Source organism: Amblyomma maculatum, chromosome 10 (genome assembly GCF_055883805.1).
Source record: "Amblyomma maculatum isolate TAMU_Amacu chromosome 10, ASM5588380v1, whole genome shotgun sequence".
NCBI classification, from domain to species: Eukaryota; Metazoa; Arthropoda; class Arachnida; order Ixodida; family Ixodidae; genus Amblyomma; species Amblyomma maculatum.
This window is the reverse complement of record NC_139353.1, coordinates 41,731,413-41,753,358: the sequence shown is the minus strand read 5'-3', so window position 1 is coordinate 41,753,358 and position 21,946 is coordinate 41,731,413. Positions and strand designations below refer to the sequence as shown.

The 21,946-nt window shown below is 45.0% G+C and overlaps 1 protein-coding gene and 3 non-coding genes across 4 annotated transcripts in view; 3 read left to right on the top strand and 1 right to left on the bottom strand.

The window, feature by feature from the left end:
• The window catches only part of LOC146176263 (transmembrane protein 135-like), a 31,327-nt gene extending 29,285 nt beyond the window's left edge, over nucleotides 1-2,042 (bottom strand). Inside the window, exon 1 of the mRNA XM_084581280.1 lies at nucleotides 1,841-2,042. Within this exon, the coding sequence (XP_084437406.1) occupies nucleotides 1,841-2,042 (202 nt within the window). The remainder of the gene's footprint in view (nucleotides 1-1,840) is intronic.
• Nucleotides 2,043-10,298: 8,256 nt separating this feature from the next.
• TRNAV-AAC (transfer RNA valine (anticodon AAC)) lies at nucleotides 10,299-10,371 on the top strand. The gene has a single exon. It is a non-coding gene; the product is annotated as a tRNA-Val (tRNA).
• A 349-nt stretch (nucleotides 10,372-10,720) lies between these two features.
• TRNAV-AAC (transfer RNA valine (anticodon AAC)) lies at nucleotides 10,721-10,793 on the top strand. Its single transcript has one exon. It is a non-coding gene; the product is annotated as a tRNA-Val (tRNA).
• A 330-nt stretch (nucleotides 10,794-11,123) lies between these two features.
• Nucleotides 11,124-11,196, top strand: TRNAV-AAC (transfer RNA valine (anticodon AAC)). Its single transcript has one exon. It is a non-coding gene; the product is annotated as a tRNA-Val (tRNA).
• The last annotated feature ends 10,750 nt before the right edge of the window (nucleotides 11,197-21,946 follow it).

Below are 21,946 nucleotides of genomic sequence, written 5' to 3'. Positions count from 1 at the left end.
GGCCCAGCTCATTCGCTAGAGAAACACGCACTCTCGTCTTCATGGAACACGAATAAAACACGCAACTTTGTAAGCAACAACTTCTCATCAAGTAGAAAGTGGTTTATTCGCAACTTTCAGTCAAACGTGGATACCTTTGAGGGGTTTGGATGCAAATTGCATCATTCTTACCTGCATTTGTGACATACTCTGCGATTGTGGGGTGATCGACTATTTCATGGCAACTGTTTCGAGCTGTTAACCGTAAACTTGCCATTTTCACATACAAATATAACTTTAAAGTAAAAGTTAGGATAATATTGACAAGATGTTATGCTCATGGGCAATGTTTACAATCAAGCAAAAGTTTTGACCAGTTGCAGCTACTATCATCATCGTGACGTGCGTAGCGCGACATTAAGTCTGGCCGCGTAGCCCAAACTCCGGAAATAACGACGTGAACAAGCTCGGGGTATTAAACTTTTACTGATATTTTTGGTGCATAAACCTGGTCGTTAGCTGCACAGCTGAGGCAAGATTGCGAAGGCCGCCATCGCATCAGTCGCGCAGTGCTTATTATAGCGTGGGGACTTCTGTGGCGCTCCTATATGCTGTAAATGGCGCAGCGAGCAACGGTGACACGTCTATCCTACAGTTTACATTGTGCAGTGCCCGATTTGCCGGCACTCCACTGCTCTTATCATTCGCTCTCTCTCAGATCAACGTACGCGAAGCCCATTTTGTTCTTTCATTCCCTCTGCGCCAGTCAGCTCTCCGATTGTCGTTATTTGAACTAGTACCCTGTCTTCAGTGTAGCCAGCATGGTGACACAGCAAAAGAGATGTAAAAACAAATAAACCGTGCCGTCCTTAATCGGTTCGGTGATGACGCAGTAATTATACGCAACTGTAGAAACTATCACCGCAGCACTAGCTGGTTACCGCACTAAACATCGAACACGACGGCCAGATCCTTTTGAGCACTCGCAGTGGGTCGTTTGCGGAATCACTTAATCTTATCTGCTGTTCTTTATGTATAACGGGCTTTATTCAGGTACAAGGTCCTTCATCAATGTCCTCGCATAAGTTAGCAGTAGTTAGCAGGGTGTCACTCCGCGAAGTAAACAGGCAACATGTTTACGCACTGCACAGCGTGGGAACAGGCATTCGAAAAGGAACAATGGAGTGGCGAAACCAGACTATAAATGGAGTCGCACTATACTCACGTCAAGGAGGAGAGTGTTGGTCCCCGACTTCCTTTAAAAAACTCTTAAAATGTCATCAGCGAAAAGGAAAGGGAAAAACGCCTAGACCTATATGCCAAACGGTACGGAGAGTAGCACACACGTAGTGTTACCTTCAAGGAAAACGCAACCTTTAATGGCACGCGATTTCAGAGCAGTATACTCACGAAAACTTAATTATTGCAGATAGTTGAGCTGTACAAAGAAGGCACGAGGGATACGCGTTATTGAAAAAAATGTTGGATCGTGCACAACGTGTCAACAAGTTCACTAATGTTCTTTCACTGTCAACAAACAAAAAACTAAAAATTATTTTCGGCTGGCACGAGATGTCGTACAGTAGCCTAAAGAGACGCCAACACCACACTCCCCTCACATCTGATCGCGTTGTCAGCAAGATTATTTGGGAAAGACCGGTCTTCCTGGCTACAGCCCGTGCCAGGTTAGTACAGAGACGATGGTGTCCTAGATCTCTCTATCAAAAAGAAAGGGAAATAAGTCCGCTTGATCTTCTGTGGCACTTACACCGCCTGAACCAATCGGAACCTTCCTGTACAGACCCCCAGCACACCTCTCAGGGGCATATCAGTTCTCCCAACGACTGCCTCAAGTACATACCCGCGGACACATCGTCAGAGCACCAGGAGTACCAGAGCAGCCATACCGAGTAAAGGATGAGATGTAGAGGAAACGTCGAAGCCATCACGTCCTTGAAGAGGTCGATCCATGCCTTGTGACAAAGGGGCGTCCAGGTGTGCGCCGTCTCGTAGCAGTTGAAGGGCAGTTGAACGTCCCACAAGTTGCTCCACACTTGACCCATGGATGCAGCGTTGTGCTCGCCTGTTATGCTCTGTACGCGCGCGGCTCTGCCTCAACACGAGGCCGCCTTGAGTCCCAGCGACAGCCAGTGGGCAAGCACGTTACCGTGTACGGCGAGGACCGGCGAGACAATGGACTCACGCCACGCGCGCGCTCTCAAATGTTCTCCGAGCAGACCACCAGGAACAGACGGACAGGTGCGAAGACAATGGCCGGACGGCCTTGGAAGGCGTCGCTAACGGCAGCGTTCTTACGGGGCGCTAAATGTGCTTCACCACAGCACTGTCAATGCGCGTCGGTCTAAACTACCGCCGTGGTGCTCAAGACTTCCGTTAGTCAACGACAACAACACAGCGGTGGCCTCCAGCGCTGCTCTAAGAGTCGTGATCCATGGCACTGGAAGACACCACGGAAGTGGCTTGCAGTCGTCCCTGTAGGCGCGCGGGGGAGCTCTGCGGTTACGAAGGCGGTAGTGGCGGGCTGACTTGCCTGAGACGGTATCAGGCATGGTGTATCTATGATTGCACGTGGATATAATCCCGTGGTCTGCCTGTGGCGCCCCTCCCCCCTCCCTTTCTCTCACCATCGTGAACGGCGTGAGGGCGTCGTCAACTGAGAGTGGTGCGGGAAAAAGGTTTCCCTGCCAAGAAGGCCGTCCACCTTCGCCGGCCACTTGGTCGTTGAGTGTCGCACGCTCACACATCTCATCGCCCTTGACCAGAAAGAGCGCGTTCGTGCTGTGCTCGCTCACAGGGCAGCGGGGGAAAATAAAGCAAAGGAAGGGGAGAACAGAGACGCCATCGCCGTGGGCTGCGGATAATGTGTGTGTCTGTCTTGCAGTATTATGAGAGTGTGTGAGCGCGCGCGGCCAAATACTTCCTCCTTCTTCTTGTTTCCGTGGAAATTATTATTGTCCTCGTCCCTTGCCTGTTTGCTTCTCTCTCCGTGAACGACGCGCGCGGTGGATTACACGTTCTCTTCTCGCCCTTTTGTTTTGCTTGTCTCGCTTCGTTCTGTGCTTCTTCTTCTTTTTCTTCTTCGCTACACTGCATACACGTGTACATCAGTGCCCGATATCTCTTCCTGCAGTGTTGTGTCGTTGACTGTGGGCATGTGTGAAGAGCTCAATCCTTGCGCGGAAGAGTGCAGCAGTGAGCTGCCCGGTGGATTCACATTGGTTTGGCAGCCGGCACGTCCACTGCGTGAGAAGCAAACGATTAGAGGACGTCGAAGCGGTTATTTCCCTATTTATCATCTAAAGCGCTGTGCACCAGTGGCTTGCGCAATCGAACCTCAGAAGTAAAAGAGGTGCGGAAAACAAAATAGCTGACGTCACATCCACTCAACGATCGCAATATTCGATATTCCCCTGGCGACTATAACATGTACTAAGCGCGAACGGCAGTCTTCGTGGGTATCGTGAATCAAAAGTTCTCGGACGCTTATACGCCTAGAGCATTGACCCCTGTCAAGGAGCTGAGCCTGCGTGCCTTTTAGGCGGCCTCGTCATAAGTAGATTTGGGAAAACATTTTTTTTTTATCCGTAACCAAGGAGGTCACCCAGAAGATACCAGCCTCAGAGAAGGACATGAGCCGGGAAAGAACGACATTAGTCCGTTACGCCTTTTGGTTGGTGTCGTCTTAATTCGTCGTCGGGAATCACACTATTGCACTGTGTAGGTAGGTCTTCGGCTGTTTCCCGCCGGTTTGAATCCATGTCGCAAAAAGATTCATACCTGGCTAGCAGATGGATAATAAATTAGAAGCGAAATGGTAAGACATCACCATGAACATTGCACAAACAATGGTTGCGTAAATTTTCATGCGGGCCTGCCGCGCGGTGTTACAGAGATTAGAGCGCTCTAGGGTGCCTCGATGTGCACCCCCCCCCCCCGCCTCCGCCGCTCCGTGGAGAGTGAGAGCATCTTCCGAAGAGAGACGGTTTTCGACGCACACATGAGGTCGAGAGAGGAGGTCGGGAGAGGAGCACAAAGTAAACATAGAAACAAAACTTGCGCGATGTTATTTGGTGATGAGTGCACAAATATGCAAGTAACTTCTCGTGTAGAAGAAAATAGTTTAATAAAAGCATGCACATATATGCAGGAGTGCATTTATTTTTTTATTATTATTATTAGACGCATGCGCAAAACGATTCACGTGGAACAGCTCTGCTTTAGCGCCAAAGTTGAAACAAACTTTAGAGAAGCCTGCGATGCTGAAGCGGCTGCAGCTTCGATGTGCCGCTCAGTCACGTATATCTCCGCGGATGTGGCGCCTATCGCATCATCTTCGCACTTCGTGAGGAATAAGATATAGTGCGGAAGTATTTGAAAGATGTGGAGGAAGTGGATAAGCAGTGGGCCGGGTACCTGGGCAGTGATGATACTCTCAAGGCATTCGAACGAAAGCTAGCGAGTATAAATGTCTCCTTTTAGACAGACGTGCCCGCGCGCCCTGATGCTGAGAAAAGTAAGTATTAGTCTAAGTTTTATTTCTCGCTCTCGTGATCCGAAGTTTCTGTATGTATGGCCAGGAACGTCGCGTATCTGAGGGTTAATGCTGCATGGCTCACAATAAAAAAAATGTAGCCTAATTAAAGACGAGTAAGTCTTTAAAACCTGTAATATAGTCAAATATTCTGTACCAAAGGTACAGAATATAATCAAATCTACATTTACAATGTGTGTGTGTGTGTGTGTGTGTGTGTGTGTGCGTGTGTGCGTGCGTGCGTGCGTGCGTGCGTGTGTGTGTGTGTGTGTGCGTGCGTGTGTGTGTGTGTGTGTGTGTGTGTGTGTGTGTGTGTGTGTGTGTGTGTGTGTGTGTGTGTGTGTGTGTGTGTGTGTGTGTGTGTGTGTGTGTGTGTGTGTGTGTGTGTGTGTGTGTGTGTGTGTGTGTGTGTGTGTGTGTGTGTGTGTGTGTGTGTGCGTGTGTGTGTGTTTTAGTTCTCATTGGATGAATTTTCTTTCCATTGAATGAAAGAAAATTTGTATAAAATGTTTTTGCGGCAGGGTTATGATTTTTGTTCCACTTCTGTAAGATTATGTACACACCTTCAGTGGGGCCTTTGAGGTAGTAATAAATGTCTTTTTTTTTTACTGCTAATTTCAGTGATTTATTGTGATCCATTCTTGAGAAAAGGGAGCAAATGTGTAAAAAAAGACGTTTCTGCAGAATAATATATATATATATAATAATATATATATATATATATATATATATATATATATATATATATATATATATATATATATATATATATATATATATATATATATATATAAAGCTAGTCATGTTCAGATGGTATGCTAGTGTTTAATATGTGCACATGCTGTTGTCATAGGAACTGCTTTGACTTGTTCTACTTAATAAAAAAAAGACAATAGCGGGGCCTGCAAAGTTGTGTTCCACTACTAGTAGGACAAGCCACAGTGAGGCGATGCCATCTTAATATTTATGACAGAGACCTCTGTAAAGCTGTGAAGCATGCCCATGTGTATGTAAACTGAATATAGATATTTACTGTGGTGTTCAAATATTTTCAGTACGACTGCTGTTCTACGCCAAGCAGAAATGATGTGCCCTGCCAATTGAGCTCTATATGCACATTCAGGATTACTGCCAAGTGCACGAAAAGGTGTGTGTTAGCAGGCCAAGTGATGTAAGAGAAAATTTTCATGTGAGTATATTTCTGGCGATGATGCAGTGATGACAACTCAAAGAGTCAAAGAGTGCCGTGATCTTGGCTATGCTACATATTACCGTGTACGAACTATGCAAGCAGTGAAATCTCTACTGGAGTAGTTTATGACATCAGATATTATGACACCAAGTAGTTTCATATTTAACCTTCTGTATTCAGAAGGAGATGTGCCATTATTATATCCAATAATCCTAGAGGGAATATTTCATTGAAATAAGAAAGGATATGTTTTGGTAATTCACAACACAAGCTGACTGACTCTTTTCCTTACTCTCCAAGGCTCAGAATAATGTCACTGCTTACTGTGGTCCAGCAACATTTCCAGAGGGGAAAATTAAGCTCCCATGCAGGAAGAAAATGGGTGTATAGCCAGGATGCACATAAAACAGAGAAATGTTACTACAAGGTGTGTGGGGCTGTTATTTGTTTCTAGAGCAAATTATCTTGTGTAAACACCACATGTACCTAAGTTGTCACTAACCGAGTGCGAATCAAGGAAACCGTGTTTTCAGTCTCACCACATCTTACATATGCTAAGCAAGCCGTGACTGAAGAAATGAGTTGTACGTACAATGTCTTCTGCAGTCTTTGCTTAATGTGGTAAAAAACCACCACACACGGATATTTTACTACTTTTGAATATGTCCTTTGCAAAGGACAGATCTGAGCGCATTTCTCTGCATTTTACAGCTATGCTGCGGTATACGATCTGCAAGCGCTGCTTGGGCCACGTGTTTCATACGCATCGTGGCCCAACTTCGTGCTGGAAAAGGTTATCGGTGCTTTCCTCGGATCGATGGCTGATAACCAGCAAGGCGTCTACGAGCAGCTGATTGAATCATATTGAGTTCGGGGCCTAGAGTCATCGCTTCTTACACCTGTGTCTCTAAAGACAGGCAACATCGCCATCAACACTTGCGCAGCAGCAGAGGCACAGAAAGGACAGATCTGAGCGCATTCCTTTGCATTTTACAGGTTTGTGCATACACTATATTCCCTATCTCCTCAAATTGTGTCACTGTGCGTTTGACTGCTGCCTTTGACAAATTTCTTGAAAGACTAGTGAAACCGACGCGAGTGATGGGTGTTATTTTGACTGTGGGCTGCCTATTGAATCTGACCGAGAATGTATGACATGCAAGGAATGTTTGTGCTCGTATCCTTTGGGAAATTGCTCTGGTGTCTATTTCATTTCATTTCATTTCATTTCATTTATTTTTTCCCTTAAAGGCCCGAGGGCATTCATAAGGGGGGAGCGAACTCAATATACAATGCGAACAAGAACAGGAAAACATTAGAACAACAAGAAAGGAAAACAGAAACAAGAGAAATAATGCAAGGGTTAAACGAAATAATATTGAAAACAAAAAGAACAATATACCATAAGTAAATGACGCCGAAAATGTTATACAAATTTGCATTAGAAAAACGCTTTCACGAAACTGGTGAAACTTGAGCCGGTTGGTACGTCATCAATGGCAACGCCAGCACAACTACAAACACACGTAAAAAAAGTCAAGACAAAGTAAGCGCTGCCTCCCCCGCGCGCCCACAATTCTGTCGACGTCATCAGCGATTTCTTCACGAAAGATGGTCGTTTAATTTTATCCTGAATATAGAGAGCTTACAAGTCTAAAGGGGAAAGCGTGAACCCACGGCGGCCGCTTTTCGATGGAGACGAAAAGCGAGGCGACCGTGTGCTGTGCGATGTCAGTGCACGTTAAAGAACCCCAGGTGGTCGAAATTTCCGGAATCCTCCATTACGGCATCTCTCATAGCCTGAGTCGCTGACGTTAAAACCCTGTAACCATCGACTCCTGATATTACTGTTTATAATGTGTTCATTTTGAGCACAGCTGCCTCGAAAAAAAAAAAAAAAAGAAAACTGCGGCGCGGATGAACGAAAGCTCCTTAAAAGAAATGTGCCATCATTTCGTGTTGACGTAAGTTGCAGCATATTCAGTAGTGATGACTTTTGCAGTGCATTTCACTGACGTCGATTTGTTAGAATACTGGCGCCTTTGAACAGCGTGTAGTGCGCGTGCTTCTTTATCCTAATTTCTTTATATACCTTACCATTCAAGCAGCTGAAAGCTTTCGATGCTTTTGACTGGCGCCAGTAAGTTATAAGTATGCACTTTCTGTTTATACCGTGCAGCTTTGGTTCCCCACGGAAAAGCGCCGAAAAAAAGAAGAACATCTGTTCTACCATCTGCATCGAACGCAGTACGTGATGCCGCAAGGAGAACCGGACATGTCTGCAGTTTTAGAGCGCAGCTCTTTGGCGTCCGTTCCTGGGTTTCGCGTCGGCGTCGGCGTCGTCGTCGGCCTCGTAACCAGCTCCGCCCCCCTTTCATCCCCCCAGCGCTAGCAGCGACCGACTGATACCGCTGGATGCCGCTGACGACGCTAGAGAGTCAAGATAACGTGACTGCATAGAACACCGTTGCCCCCTGTTCCTGTGTGGCGGATAGGGTGCTCTTCAGTTGCCGACGCGCCGGTTTTTTCACGTAGGCCCCGGCACGTCGACGAATACGTGACCACCTTCCCACGGCTAGACCTGGTTCTTGGCGCTGCGGAAGCGAGGGTATCATATTGTTTGCGTCGGCATCGGCGGCGTTGTCCCTGAAACCAACTCCGCAGCTGGGGTTGACTCACTATCGGCGTCAGCAGCATCAGTCAGTCGCTGCTATCTCTTCCCTCCTCCCTTTATCGCGCTGTCCGCTTGCTGCGCGCGCTTCTGCCCCAATCGTTTGCTGCTGGGTGTACACGCCGCCCCCCTCCCCCCTCTTCCTGCGAGTCTCCGGTTGTCAAAGCGCCGGCTCGAACTTAATTCATTTCTTCGCTCCTCCTCCAATGCAACCCCTGTGCGGTGGCAATCAGAGAGCCAGATCGGTGGCGGCGGATCTGTATATGTGCACCGCCCGAGCCGACACCGATGTTAGTAGTGGGGGACTTTAATGTTGACATAAAGACAAACAGGAATTTCTTCACACTTATGCGGGAGAACATCCCGTTCCTCTCGCTCGTAACGCGTCCCACGGCTGTGACAACCTCGCGAGGCACTTGTATAGATCTCGTCTTTGAGAATCAAGCATTGGTGTACCGAGTCGAACATATATCAGTCTATTTCTCCGACCACAAAGCTTCCTTCATAACTGTCAAGAACTGTTAGTGGAGTCTTTGTTAAAGGAATACGTGTGAAAAATAAAAAAAAATTCTGTGATAGCATAAAAATGTGTTGCTCGATTTCTTTGCCTCAATCTATCGAAAAGGTGAAACAGCTTATTTGCTGCGCTCAAATTTCGCATTATGAAATAACGTAATCGTCGGTAATTTTTTGATGTGACTTCAGCGTCATATCCAGATGTTTGTGGAGTTTTATGGAGTAATTCGCAAAAGTTCCTTTTTTTGTCACTACACTATATTTTTTCTGCATTCTTTCAGTGATTTTCGCACATGCGGTTTGTTGTAATGGAGAAGTATAAATATCCAGTTCACGCGATACGAACTTTTTCACAACGTAAGCTCAAAAGGCAGGAATTGTTCGTCTTATTGGGAGTTTTCGTGTCAACATTACCGGCTACTGTGCCAGCAAACATTTTTTCGCATGTCAATAAAATGCTGTTTAAAACCGACCCGCTGCGCTGACTACTGAACCGGGCTACCCGGATTTGAACCGAACTGTGCTGGCAACGTTTTAGAAGCCGGAACTACCTGAACGCAGAATGTGTCCTTCTGTCGTGCGATGTCAGCGCACGTAGATCTCCAAGTGGCCAAAATTTTTCCAAAGCCCTCCACTAGAACGCTTCTGTCTCACTTTTTCCCTCATTCACCACTGTTTCCATAATGGCGCGGCTGAGGTGTTCTGCGTTACCGCGCCCTTAATTTCCTGTAACCACAATTATTATAATGTTTAAGACGTCATAAAACACTCACTTTACATGAAGACGTTTCGCAAAATATGTGGTATAATATTGAGTGTCGCAGACACATGCGAAATCGCTTGGTCGTGTATACCGGAAGAACAACTGCATAAAATAGGCACCCACGGAGGACGTTGAGTTTGGAAAAGTAATAGATTTTATCGTCTGCGTCTACTGCTTCTATTTGATATGTGGCACGCCGTGAGCAAAACAGTTTACTTTCGAGGGAGGCGGGCCCAAATGTCGGATGCGCCGTAGCAGACGACGCGGCTGTCTCCCCCCTAGGAGAGAGCGCGCGGCGAAACATGTAGGCTCCCTAGGGCGCACGCATCGAGGCACCCCAGGGCCACAGCGTTAGAAGTGCCTAGGGCGCGCGACTGCTGTGTCCAAGGATGCGGGATCGAATCCCGGCCGTGGCGGCCGCTTTTCGTTGCAGGCGAAAAGCAAGGCGTTCATTTGCTGCACGATGTCAGCGCACGGTAAAGAACATGGGGTCGTCGAAATTTCCGGAGGCCTCCACTACAGCGTGTCTCATAGCCTGAGTCCGCAAACCAAGCCAAATCATTTGAATGCTATTGCCAAGAGCTTTCAACTCATTTGATGACACGCGCCGCCGCCATTCACAACTGTTCTTGTGGTGTAGTGGTTATCACATCCGCCTAACACGCGGAAGGTCCCAGGTTCGATCCCTGGCAAGAACATTTTTTTTTTTATGGAGAATGCATTCAAAACCTGCTCGTTGGCGCTTCTCTGTTGCAAGATTCTGAGAGAAAATTTTTTAAATTGAAAATATCACACAACTCACACCATCGTCCCTACTGTCCGCGCACATAACGTTACCAGATACGCCTGAACCTCAATGCGCATCGAGCTCTGGGCGATCGATCGATCGCATTGATATTCCGCTCTTGGTTATGGAACCCAACATTAACCTGAATTAGGTTTCAGTCATGACACCCTCATGAATTCGTATTATCAGAAAAAAAAGGGGTAATGGAGGAGATCCGCATTATGCTCGTCTTTGAATATTAGCGCGCCCTTTCTCCAGCTGTTCTTGTGGTGTAGTGGTTATCACATCCGCCTAACACGCGGAAGGTCCCAGGTTCGATCCCTGGCAAGAACATTTTTTTTTATGGAGAATGCATTCAGGACCTGCTCGCTGCCGCTTATTTGTTGCAAGATTCTGAGAGAACATTTTTTAAATTGAAGAAAATATCACAACTCACACCATCGTCCCTGCTGTCCGGACACAACGTTACCAGATACGCCTGAGCCTCAATGCGCATCGAGCTGTGAGCGATCGACCGCATTGATATTCCGCTTCTGGTTATGGGACCCAACATTAACCTGAACCAGGTTTCAGTCATGAGACCCTCATGAATTCTTATTATTATCAGAAGAAAGGGGTAATGGACGAGCTCCGCATATGATCATTAGGTCGAACTTTGCAGCTGTTCTTGTGGTGTAGTGGTTATCACATCCGCCTAACACGCGGAAGGTCCCAGGTTCGATCCCTGGCAAGAACAGTCTTTTTTTTTTTTTTATGGAGAATGCATTCAATTCCTACTCGCTGGCGCTTTTCTGCTGCAAGGTACTGATCGATTTTTTTTTTTAATGAAGAAAACACCACGCAACTTACACCTTCACCGTCCCTGCTGTCCGAACACAACGTTACCCAGATACGCCTGGACCTCAATGCGCATCGAGCTGTGGGCGACCGCAGTGATATATATTACGCTCGTGGTGATGGGACTCAACATTAACCTCAACCCGATTTCAGTCATGAATTCATGTTATCAGAATTCGTATCGTGCTCATGAATTCCTATTGTTATCAAAAGAAAGGGGTAATAGAAGGAGATCCGCATTTTGATCGTGTTTGGACATTGACTCATCTTAAGTGCATTCTGCCACGTACACACCGTAAAGGAGGGAAGTTTATAATTTTTGTATGGATAATTGTGCGAACGCGGCATAAAATGGCTGCGAATTGGCATGAACACTCACGGTAGTTCCTGGCAAAAAGGAGGCCCGCAGTGAGTCCCAGGGCGGCGAATACCAGCAAGGCGCCGAGAAACAGGGAGGCCCGCCACTTCCATCCGGCTGCGTCGAGGCGACGACGCCACCACGGGACTGGGACAACGCGAGCCAAGGTATGCACAGAGGACCTGTGCAACACAGGCACCAAGCGAAGGCTTTTAGCTATGCCCGCGCTGTGCTCGCTAGCTTATGCCGTACGGCCTTAGTAGCTGGGACGTGTGGTAGTTGGGTACGTGTGCGATCTGATGTGATAAACTATATTGTGCAGGAATATAGATAAAATGTGCAAAACCTCCAAACTTATTCGCATGGGTTCTCATGAGCAGCGAAGACATTTTCTGAATGGTCAGCTCCAAGGCAATGATCTATACTAACTGGTCAGAAGGCGATCTCAAGATCCAAGAGGGGTGACTTAACTGAGTTTGTTTTCGTGGCAGACACGCTTATACTATATTAGGTAATATAGTTACGATGCTATAAAGCCAAACATATATTGTGATGTAGAAGGTTGTGATTTTCGCTATTATCCGAGCTTGGAGCCGTGGATGGAAGACATTAGCTGCCGTATGCGATGTGTTCTTATGGGCGGAGTTTAAGTGTCCGCATAGTTATGTTTTTGTTGTCTGAAAAAGCGGGAGGGGGGGGGGGGGGGAGCGTGATGAAATGCACGGGATTGACACCCAGAAATAAATGAATATGCTGGGAGAGGAACCTTGTCTTCTTTACAGCCGCTGCAAATGAATTCACGTTTTCGACCAATCACAAGGCAAGTCAAATGCGAATCCTTTTCTTCTCGGCATAGCCTTGAATGATGATGATGCTGTGGCCACCCTTTGTGGACGAAATGCAGCGCCAACAGTTCTTCTTCAGGTATGCATGAAAAAAATATTTGGTAAAGGTGAACTAAAAGTGTCACGAACATCGTTGTTCTGTCCGTGTAAATCAGAGATGGGCATTTGGCGAATAAGAGTGGCGTGTTGCCACTATGCCTAATATCACTTAATTCTGATCAACCAGTGATGCTTGGGACCAGTGGCTGTACTCACAACGACTGTGACGCCGCCTATATGGTAAACGTGGCGTTATAGAAAAAAGGGGGCAGTGCTATAGCTGCGCCAAATCCCGTCTTCAGTTCTTCTTTATCACAGTGAATATTTTCCTTTCAGTTTTCATCGCTGCCCTTTTGCGATGAATTTGGCCCCACGCGCTTTTTACATTACACTTTTTCCTGTGTTATTGTTAACATCCCTCTCATCTTTTGTTTTTCCTTGACAATGTTATTGATGACTCTGTTAATACTGTTTACATTTGTTTTGTGTATGCTATACGTACATGGTAAAAAAGAATTTTGTTCATAAATTTCTTGCAATTTTTATTATGTACGATATAATCCTTTCAGTGCACTCTTTTGTCTGTTTTGTTTTTCTGTTTTACCTTTGAATTTTACTTGGTGCACTCGCTCACGGGAGAACCCCCCCCCCCCCCCCCACCCTCTTCCCGTGGGTTCTTACCTATAGGGACCTCCTTCTGTATATTTTCATTCATATGTTTCATATTCATCACAAGTAATCAAATCAATCAACAGGCCGGTACAGCAGGGAAGCAGTGTGAATCATGATGAGAGTCACATGTGGACAGCCTCAGCGTGCTAGAGTAATGTCATTCCTCTGTGTCATGAACTCCTCAAAAACACGAGTCCCGACAATGCCTCGAAGGCGCCACCTACTACTAGACATATTGTGCACAGTACACGCTTTGGACGCATGCTAACGCCTTTTCACAGACAGCTTTTGTCACTCAACGTGGCGACGAGGCTTAACAGGCTGAAGCATAAGACGCGCAAAGGTGCGTACCCGCCAAAGCCGGCTGCCAGCTGCTGGCGACTGCTATCGGGTGGCCAAGTCGTGGGCTGGGCTTTGGTGAGCGCCTGCCTGTCTCCGGAGCCCTCCATGCACCCGTTAAGGGGCCGCCGAAGGCTGCTTCTCAGCGAAGCTCCTCAGCGAGGTGGTGAAGATCGCTTCCCCGTCGTCGTCTTCGTGGCGGTTATTACAGCAACCCTCTTTAGCGCGTACTACATACAAACTGAACAAAACAGAAAACTTGCACAAACCCCCACAAAAAAGAAAGAAAAACTTTTTATTCTACCAGACGTTTCGGGACCAACCAACTGAGGGAGATCCGTGGAGGGCTCACAGTATTATTAACTTCCCGAAATAAAACACAGTCATCTGCATACATAAGGTAAGATGGAGTCCAAAGTCAGACTCCGCCCGCACCACTTCTCTGCATACAATCGAATTTGTACACCGGGGCAAACCTCGTTGACTATATCATTTATGTATATAAGGAACAACAGTGACAACAGGACACTCCCTCGCTCCCCTGCGGCATGCACACCCGATGTTTATTGGAGACAGCCTGAGTTATACCCACCAAGTGCATCGTATTGTGTGCAATTTGTTAAATAATAATTTTTTCAGCAAATAAAGATACTTGTTAGGCCAATGCTTTTTAGTTTTAGAATTATACTGTAGTGGGAAACTTAATCGAATGCCTTACTGAAATCTAGGAACATCGCGTCCCTTTGGCTGTTATTATCAAGGGCTGCTGCAAAAGAATTAATTACGGTAAGTAGTTGAGTCACTGTGGAAAGTCTTTTGCGGAAGCCATGCTGGAAGTTGTCAAAATACATTGTTGTGATCTAAGAATTCACTATTGCTAGTAGCTATGATATGTTCCATTAATTTGCGACAAGATTATGCTAAGGATATAGGCCGATAGGTTTTTTGCATGACAGCGGTCGCCTTTTTTAAACACAGGCACAACTAGGCCGTCTTACAGTCATTAGGCACTCTCCCTGTCAACAAGGAAACACGAAAAATAATTACCAGATATTTTGCCAGTGATTCCGCGTACCTACGAAGAAATAGATTTGGGAGATCATTAGGTCCTGAGGAAGATTTAGTTCTTAAGTTTAAGCACATGGAAACCACACCGATATACGAGATAAAGCTAACCTGTAAAGGATATGCTGCTGTTGGGTTTGACGCGTCGTATGGCTTTGATTCTGAAAGCACGCTGTGGAAATAACTTTTAAAATGATGAGCAATAGTATCCTGACTGGTAACCACTGTATCGTGAATTGACATTTCAGATATGGATGCACATGTCTTTTTCTCGCTAATGTGGCGTCAGAATTTCCTGGGGTCATTTCGTATGAAGTTAAACAACGTTGTCTTGAAATAATAGTCTTTTGATCGGCATACAAAATGTGATTGATTTTCTCGTAATTGATCGATTATGCTCTGCTTTGCAATTTTTTTCCCTTTTTTTTTTTTTGGTCTTCTAAGTCGGCGTTTTAGCTGAATGATATTCCGAGTTATCCAAGGCGTCTGCTTCCGAATGGATTTCTATTTTTTAGGTATAAAATTGTCTAGACAATAATGACATGTTGTCTTAAATTAGCCCCACAGTGCGCATGCGCCAGTGCCATCAAATTCCACAATGCACGTTTCAAGGTGTTCGATGATTGAGGCATCATCCGCACATGTAAAATCTGTTCTTTTTTTTTTTTTGTGATCTGGCAAGTGGGTTGATTGGTACACAAACGCTAACTAGGTGACGATCCGAAAGTACATTTTTGACAGACACAGTGCGTTCATAAAAAATATGGGGGACAAATACTGAATCTAGAACTGAGCTGCTTGCACAAAATGCGCGCGTCGGTTCATGAACCACTTGGCACAAATTGTGCGTAAAGATTATATCGAAGACGATGTCCACGTGTTTGTTGTACCCTAAGCGCGGCTGCAGCCGTTCCCACTCAACGCCGGGTACGTTGAAGTCACCGAATAACGTTATTGTGTTTCTTTTTCTCTATTTTGACATGTGCAGTTGTAGCTTAGATAATCACGTGTGACGTTAAGACGCCTGTAGACTGCATACAAGATAAAACAATGTCCCCAACAAAACAGCTTCAGGCAAAGGCAGTCAAGATCAGCTACTTCTTCCAGCAAAATAGCCTTCATGTTGTTTTTAATAATATCGGCTACTCCTCCACCCCTCGAAGGCCTATCTTTTCGAAATGCTCTGTACGAGGGGGAAAAACATTGTCGTCAGGAATTTCGCTGTGTAGCCACGTTTCTGCAATTATCGTGACGTGAGGATCACGTTCAAAAAGGAGGATTTCAAGCTGCTCAGCCTTATTATTAATGTTTCGGGTGTTAACGTTAATTACTCGGAGCCGCTTTTTCCTCTCCGCAGTTTCCTTGTTTCTACGAACATGTTCATGATCGGCAAATCGATTTTCAGAAGCACGAGAATTCTGATTGCTTGAAATTTTGCGGTTTAAGCTATTTATTGAGCCAGTGAGAGCATGGGGGACAGTGCTTCTTTTTTGCGGTATTTTTTTTTTTTTTTCAGTGGTACCTTCTTGTTTTTCTCGTCACCCAAAACGTAGGCTTGGCTATTGATAAAGAGTTTATCGAATGCTAGTGAAACTTTACTGCCTTTATCAGTTTGGCTTAGCACTCTCCCACAGCTTTTTTTCTTATCTCTCTTATTTTGCGGGACAATTCTTTACCAATCGATATCCCAGTGTCTTTTAGTGTACGTCCTTGTTTCAAATATGTTTTTTTTTCTTTTACGTGAGTCTAGTAGCTTGAATGTAACGGGCCTCGTTTTGTTTTTATCATGCTTTCTAAAACGATGTATCCGTTCAGTATTAACCGGTGAGGTTTCAAGTATACCTTCGATAATTTTGTTCCGTTAACGCCTCGTTCTAATGACCCTGAAGTCTCGTTTTCTTCTTCTTTGAACCCACACACAATTACATTCGACCTGCGGCTGCTGCTTTAGAGGTCGTATATTCGGTTTTCGAGGTTCTGAATTACGCGATTCATTGATGCTAGTTGGTCTTGACAGAGAACGATTTCAGCTTCAAGTCTGAATACAGCGTCTAATTTAATGTCGATACCAGTCAAACATTTTTCTTTTATCTCTCTGATATCTGCTACAATTTTCTCTGGTCGCTTTGCAAGTTGTGCATCGTTGGGCCCGGTACTTGATTCGATGTCACCATCCAACAAGAGCAGTTATTTCAAGTAGAGGGCAAATTGATAGAAGAAGCAACACATCCGTGGGCACGGCAGCAAAAAAAAAGAAGGCATCAGTAGAACGTATACTTTTTCCATAATCTTTCTTCACCTACGGGATGAACATAGACGTATTAAGGGACAACATCCTTGAAGTGCCGCCGTGCCCATTTTAGCTATAACAACTCATCTCCCCTTCACACCTTTTAACGACTAACCAGTTCTAAAATTTTTCAAAATTTCATGAATATCTCGAAGTCAGCTTGATCTTCGTTCTTCCAACCTTATCAGGAGGGCGCAGTGTTCAGTGCCTCTATCCTTTATCAAAGCAACAACCGAGTCTTTGAAGGGAGCAGTGTGTGACACACAAAGCCATGAATCGATAGATCTGGCAGCGGCATGACAAACGGTTTCTGCTTCTTCTCGCAGGTAGGCCCCAAATATAATTTCAAATACTATAGGAACGATAATTGTTTTCTATTGCTGCTGCCGGCCCCTCGGCACTTTGTGTGTATTTTTTATTTGTTGCAACTTCCTGGCGATGTTGAGACTAGTCCAGGCCCAGAAACTGAAACTAAGTATGTTAATCGACATCAGAGAAGAGCTAACTGCGCTTAATACAAAAACGACCTGTTTCGAACAACGTATAACGAACATTGAAACGTTGGCTCCAACGGTAAATGACGCCCTTCGGCGCGTTCGCGATCTCGAGGAAACTGTTACGAACCTCAAAGGTGTATGGTTAACAAACTTGATAGCAAAAAAGATTATCTGGACAACAAATCCCGCAGAAAGAACCTGATTATTTATGGCTTGAAAGAGCTTTCAGCTGAAACTCTCGGAATTGTTAGCTTCAGTATCAGAATTGCTAAAACCAAGCTTAACTTTATTTTAGAACCAACTTTGGAAGTTTAGAACCGAGCTTAACATTCTTAAAAACGCCAGAAAACTCAGAGGATCTGACACAAATACTTATGAAAGTTTTTTTGTGCGTGTGCGGCACATTTGCAAGGCTCTGTGGCTCCGTTCTGCAGATATCCGGAAACATACAGACAAATAAAGATTACAGCACGATTCCCTGATAGTCGATACTCTATATAGTGTTCGGTATACGCGTGGGAGGATTAGCAACATAACGGCTGAAGCTCCGCGCACCGTGGTTACTAAGGACACAGAGGGACTCGTTAAAGAAAAGAAGCTAAATCTTTAGAGCATGAAGGTTTGAAGTTTACTTAATAAGGTGGATGTTTGAAATGGGTGGTAGATTATCACAGTCCAACAATGATTTGCGTAACAGAAACATGGCTAAACAACAAGGTATCAGTTTTTTTTTCCCCTTTTGCATTCAGGTTACTCGGTTGTATAAGACGATAGGCAAGTTGGTAAATACGGGGGCATAGATCTGCTTATTAGAAAAGGCATATAATTTTTCGTATTTGCATAACTGCCGAATACTGAGTCTGGTGCTGGACAAAGATTTCTGGTATTGTAACCGTTACACGTACTCTGTATCGACCGCCGGGGTCTGAAAATATTTTGAGCACATCACTGGTACATAGCCAATTCATAATCAGAAAATGACCATTTCTGATGATTTCAGCCCTCCATGCATTGATCGGACTTCGTTAACTTTCGCGTATCGCGAGAAGGCCATCTGCATCTGCTTAATCAATGTGGCTGTGTCTTTAGATTTAAAACCAGTAGTCTTGAATGTCCTGCTCGAGTAAGATTTCTTCTTGAGCTTGCTTTTGTTAATCGACAGTTTTTACGGTGCGGTTTCGAATGCGCCATAATTGACAGTTTGTTTGATCGCAAAGGTGTTTTCATGCAGTGACGTGATCCCGTCAATCCGGAATGTGACTTCGTTACAGATTTTACCCGTGCAGACGATCGCGCTGTTGAACTTTTACGATTCCTCTTTTGAGGATTTTGTTGCGTCGAGTGAAATTTTCAGTGTTAATGCTTTGTTATAGAGGAGTTTTATATTTAATCTCACACATGCGTACCGCCGTTAGTTCCCTAAAAGTGTATGAAACGTAACTCGAAGTTCCCATGGTATATCAGAGACAATCATATGATACCCGATAAGACGCATCGAACACATGCACAAGCATGACCGGTCACTTAGCAGAAGTTGTGTTTCACTGCTTTACAAGTGAAGCTGCGCCGGTTTTAGGTTTCGATGAGTTTCGAGCGGTCGAATGATTTTGACTTGCACATAAAGCCTGCAAAATATCTTGCCGCTACCATATGAAACAATGGCGCAATTAGCGATTAAAACCGCGATGGCTATGAGGCTTCACCGCACTGCACAGCAACGGGTTGGGGACGCGTGATGACGTCATTGACGGTACCGGTACGTTTCCTGCATAGACACACTTGGTTTGAAGAAATAAAAACAAGCGTACCGAAAACAAAGCTTAATAAATGTCTATTATCACCGCCAGAAAAGGCTCAGCAGGACGAGGGTGAATGCATGCAACGAATATTAGAAATATTACCGTCCGTGACGTCATCACAGAGCTTCTCCGCAGAACTTCAATGCTGTGAGAAGAAGCTCGAGGTTTGATCGGCGATTACGTCATCAGTTGTAGGGCTCGTGGCGCGCCGCGCATTCGAAGGCCGCGCCACTTCCCAATGCTCCCTGCGCGCGTGCCTGTTTCCCTCTCCCCACTCGCGCGGGGATAACCGGTCCCGCGCGAGGGGGCTATAAAAGAAGGCACGCGCCGCCGTCGCGCTCTCTTCTTGGTCCCTGGCGCTTCCTGGTCCCTGGCTCGTCGCTCCCGCTTCCCTCCCGGCTCTCCACGGAAACGACCCGCAGCCACCCGGACGACAAGATCCCTGTGAGATTAAATATGTTTGTTATACGGCCCACTGTGTGTTTGTCGTGCGCATCCCTCGGGCAGAGGAATCGCCCACACAGTTTCATCGCTAGCGCAAAAACACTTTGCGTGCATTACCTACAGCATATGTAGATTTAAATCCTTGAATATCGCGAAATTCTCGAAAAGGGATGCAGCTGCTCTTTAAGGGTGAACTAAAAACAAAACTGTCGGAGGCTAAAAACTTCAACTTTAACTCAATTTTGACAATATTCGTGAAAGAGAACTCATCGAAGTTTTGGAAAACGATACTTTACGGTCCTCATTACCTCCTCATTATTCTGTCCGCATTATTGATTATCAATCTGTTGTTGTTATAATCGCACATGGTTTGAGAACTGCTCTTACCTTCGCTTATTGCTCTCACAAACGCTTAATTATCTGATAGTCGGTCTTCTCATCAAATCCCAAATAAAAGCGCATTCTTTGCAGCGTTGTTTTTCAGCCGACGTCCGCCGAGCGTTCCGTTGAGATAGCGGGCTTTTTTGCAAGGCTTCGAAGCAATCCGGGCGGCGTGTCGGAAACGGTAGCAAGACGCCAATAAAGAACTTGAGGGCCGAAAGAAAGGTAGAAGGGAGGAAAAGAGAAGAAAAGTATTCCAAATGAAGGTAGCGAACAAGAAAAACTAAGGGAAAAGGAATAAATGAATAAGACCATAATTAGTGAAAAGGAAATTAATGAAGTAAGTAAATTAATCATTAATAAAACGGAATTGAGGCAGAAATGAGTGAAGGAAAAAGCAACAAAAATAAAAACGAATAAAGAATAATTAAAATCAGTAATTAAGAAAGAAATTAAACGGAAAGCGAGAAAAATTATACAGTGAAAGCACCGAAACGCTGCGACCGGTGAAATTGGAAAAAAAAAAAGAAAGAAAAAGAATGGATTGCTGAAGCCAGACCGGATGTTTCTGCTGCGGCGTCGTCACTTAAGATCCAATTTGTAGGAATCTCCGTAAGTAATTAATAAGTGATTGCAATATTTTCGAAAATTCAAGTGATTTGGCAAGTTGTTATTGCTTTAACATCGCCGTCCTCAGGCATCCGTCAAGCACTCAGGGTCCAATTCTCAGTCGTATAGTGGGACATTGATGCTCCTCCGTAACCTGTAAATTGCTATAAAACTAACTGAAGCTCGTCTCCAAACTTTTTAAAACGTTTTGATAACCTAGGAAGCCTTACGGGCTCCGTTATACAAGTGAGAATCAAAACATGCAGCCTTTCACATTTGGCAAAGACTATACAATTACGCAAAATCATCATCATCATCATCATCATCAGCCTGACTATACCCACTGCAGGGCGAAGGCATCTCCCATATTTCTCCAATTAACCCGGTTCTGTGCTAGCTGCATCCACTAGACCCCTGCGAACTTCTTAACCTCATCCGCCCACCTAACTTTCTGCCGTCCCCTGCTACGCTTTCCTTCCCTTAGAATCCAGTTACGCAAAATATGTTGTGGTAAACTACAAGTCATACCCAGCCATTTTTTTTTAAATTCCTCCCTGAAGAAGGAACCGAGCCATATCCGAAGCATCAGGGTTTTTTAAAATTAGGAACGATTTTTTGGATATTCCTCAACATTCTCTATAGTTACCAGACACAACCACACAGGCAAGTTTCTCAAAATGCTGTTTTTGATATGAAATGGACGCGCGTTCTCGTTCTGGAAACAATTTAATCTCTCATTTTGCATCGAAGCTATGAAATAACCAACGGAATTATTCTTTCGGAGTAAAACTACAGATCTGTAACTACGGCTACTTGTATCCTATCTAAAGCCTCTAACTTAACTGCCATTTCTTGTTCATCGATGTGAAATATCTCGACTTTTTCTCTTTTTCATAAATTTTTATATCTCATTTTCATAAATTTTATCATGTTTTATCATAAATTTTATTGTTCACAGCTATCCAGCTCTGTCATCCTGTCCTCATTCCGGACTTTACAACGTGTCAGCCACGCAAAAAGTGCTTATCCACCGCCTGCCCATCATCATCATCATCATCAGCCTGACTATACCCACTACAGGACGAAGGCCTCCCCATATTCCTCCAATTAACCCGGTTCTGTGCTAGCGGCATCCACTTGACCCCTGCGAACTTCTTAACCTCATCCGCCCCCCTAACTTTCTGCCGCCCCCTGCTACGCTTTCCTTCCCTTGGAATCCAGTTTATTACTCTAAGCGACCATCGGTTATCCTCTCTTCGCGCTACATGTCCTGCCCATGCCCATTTCTTCTTGATTTCCACTAGAATGTCT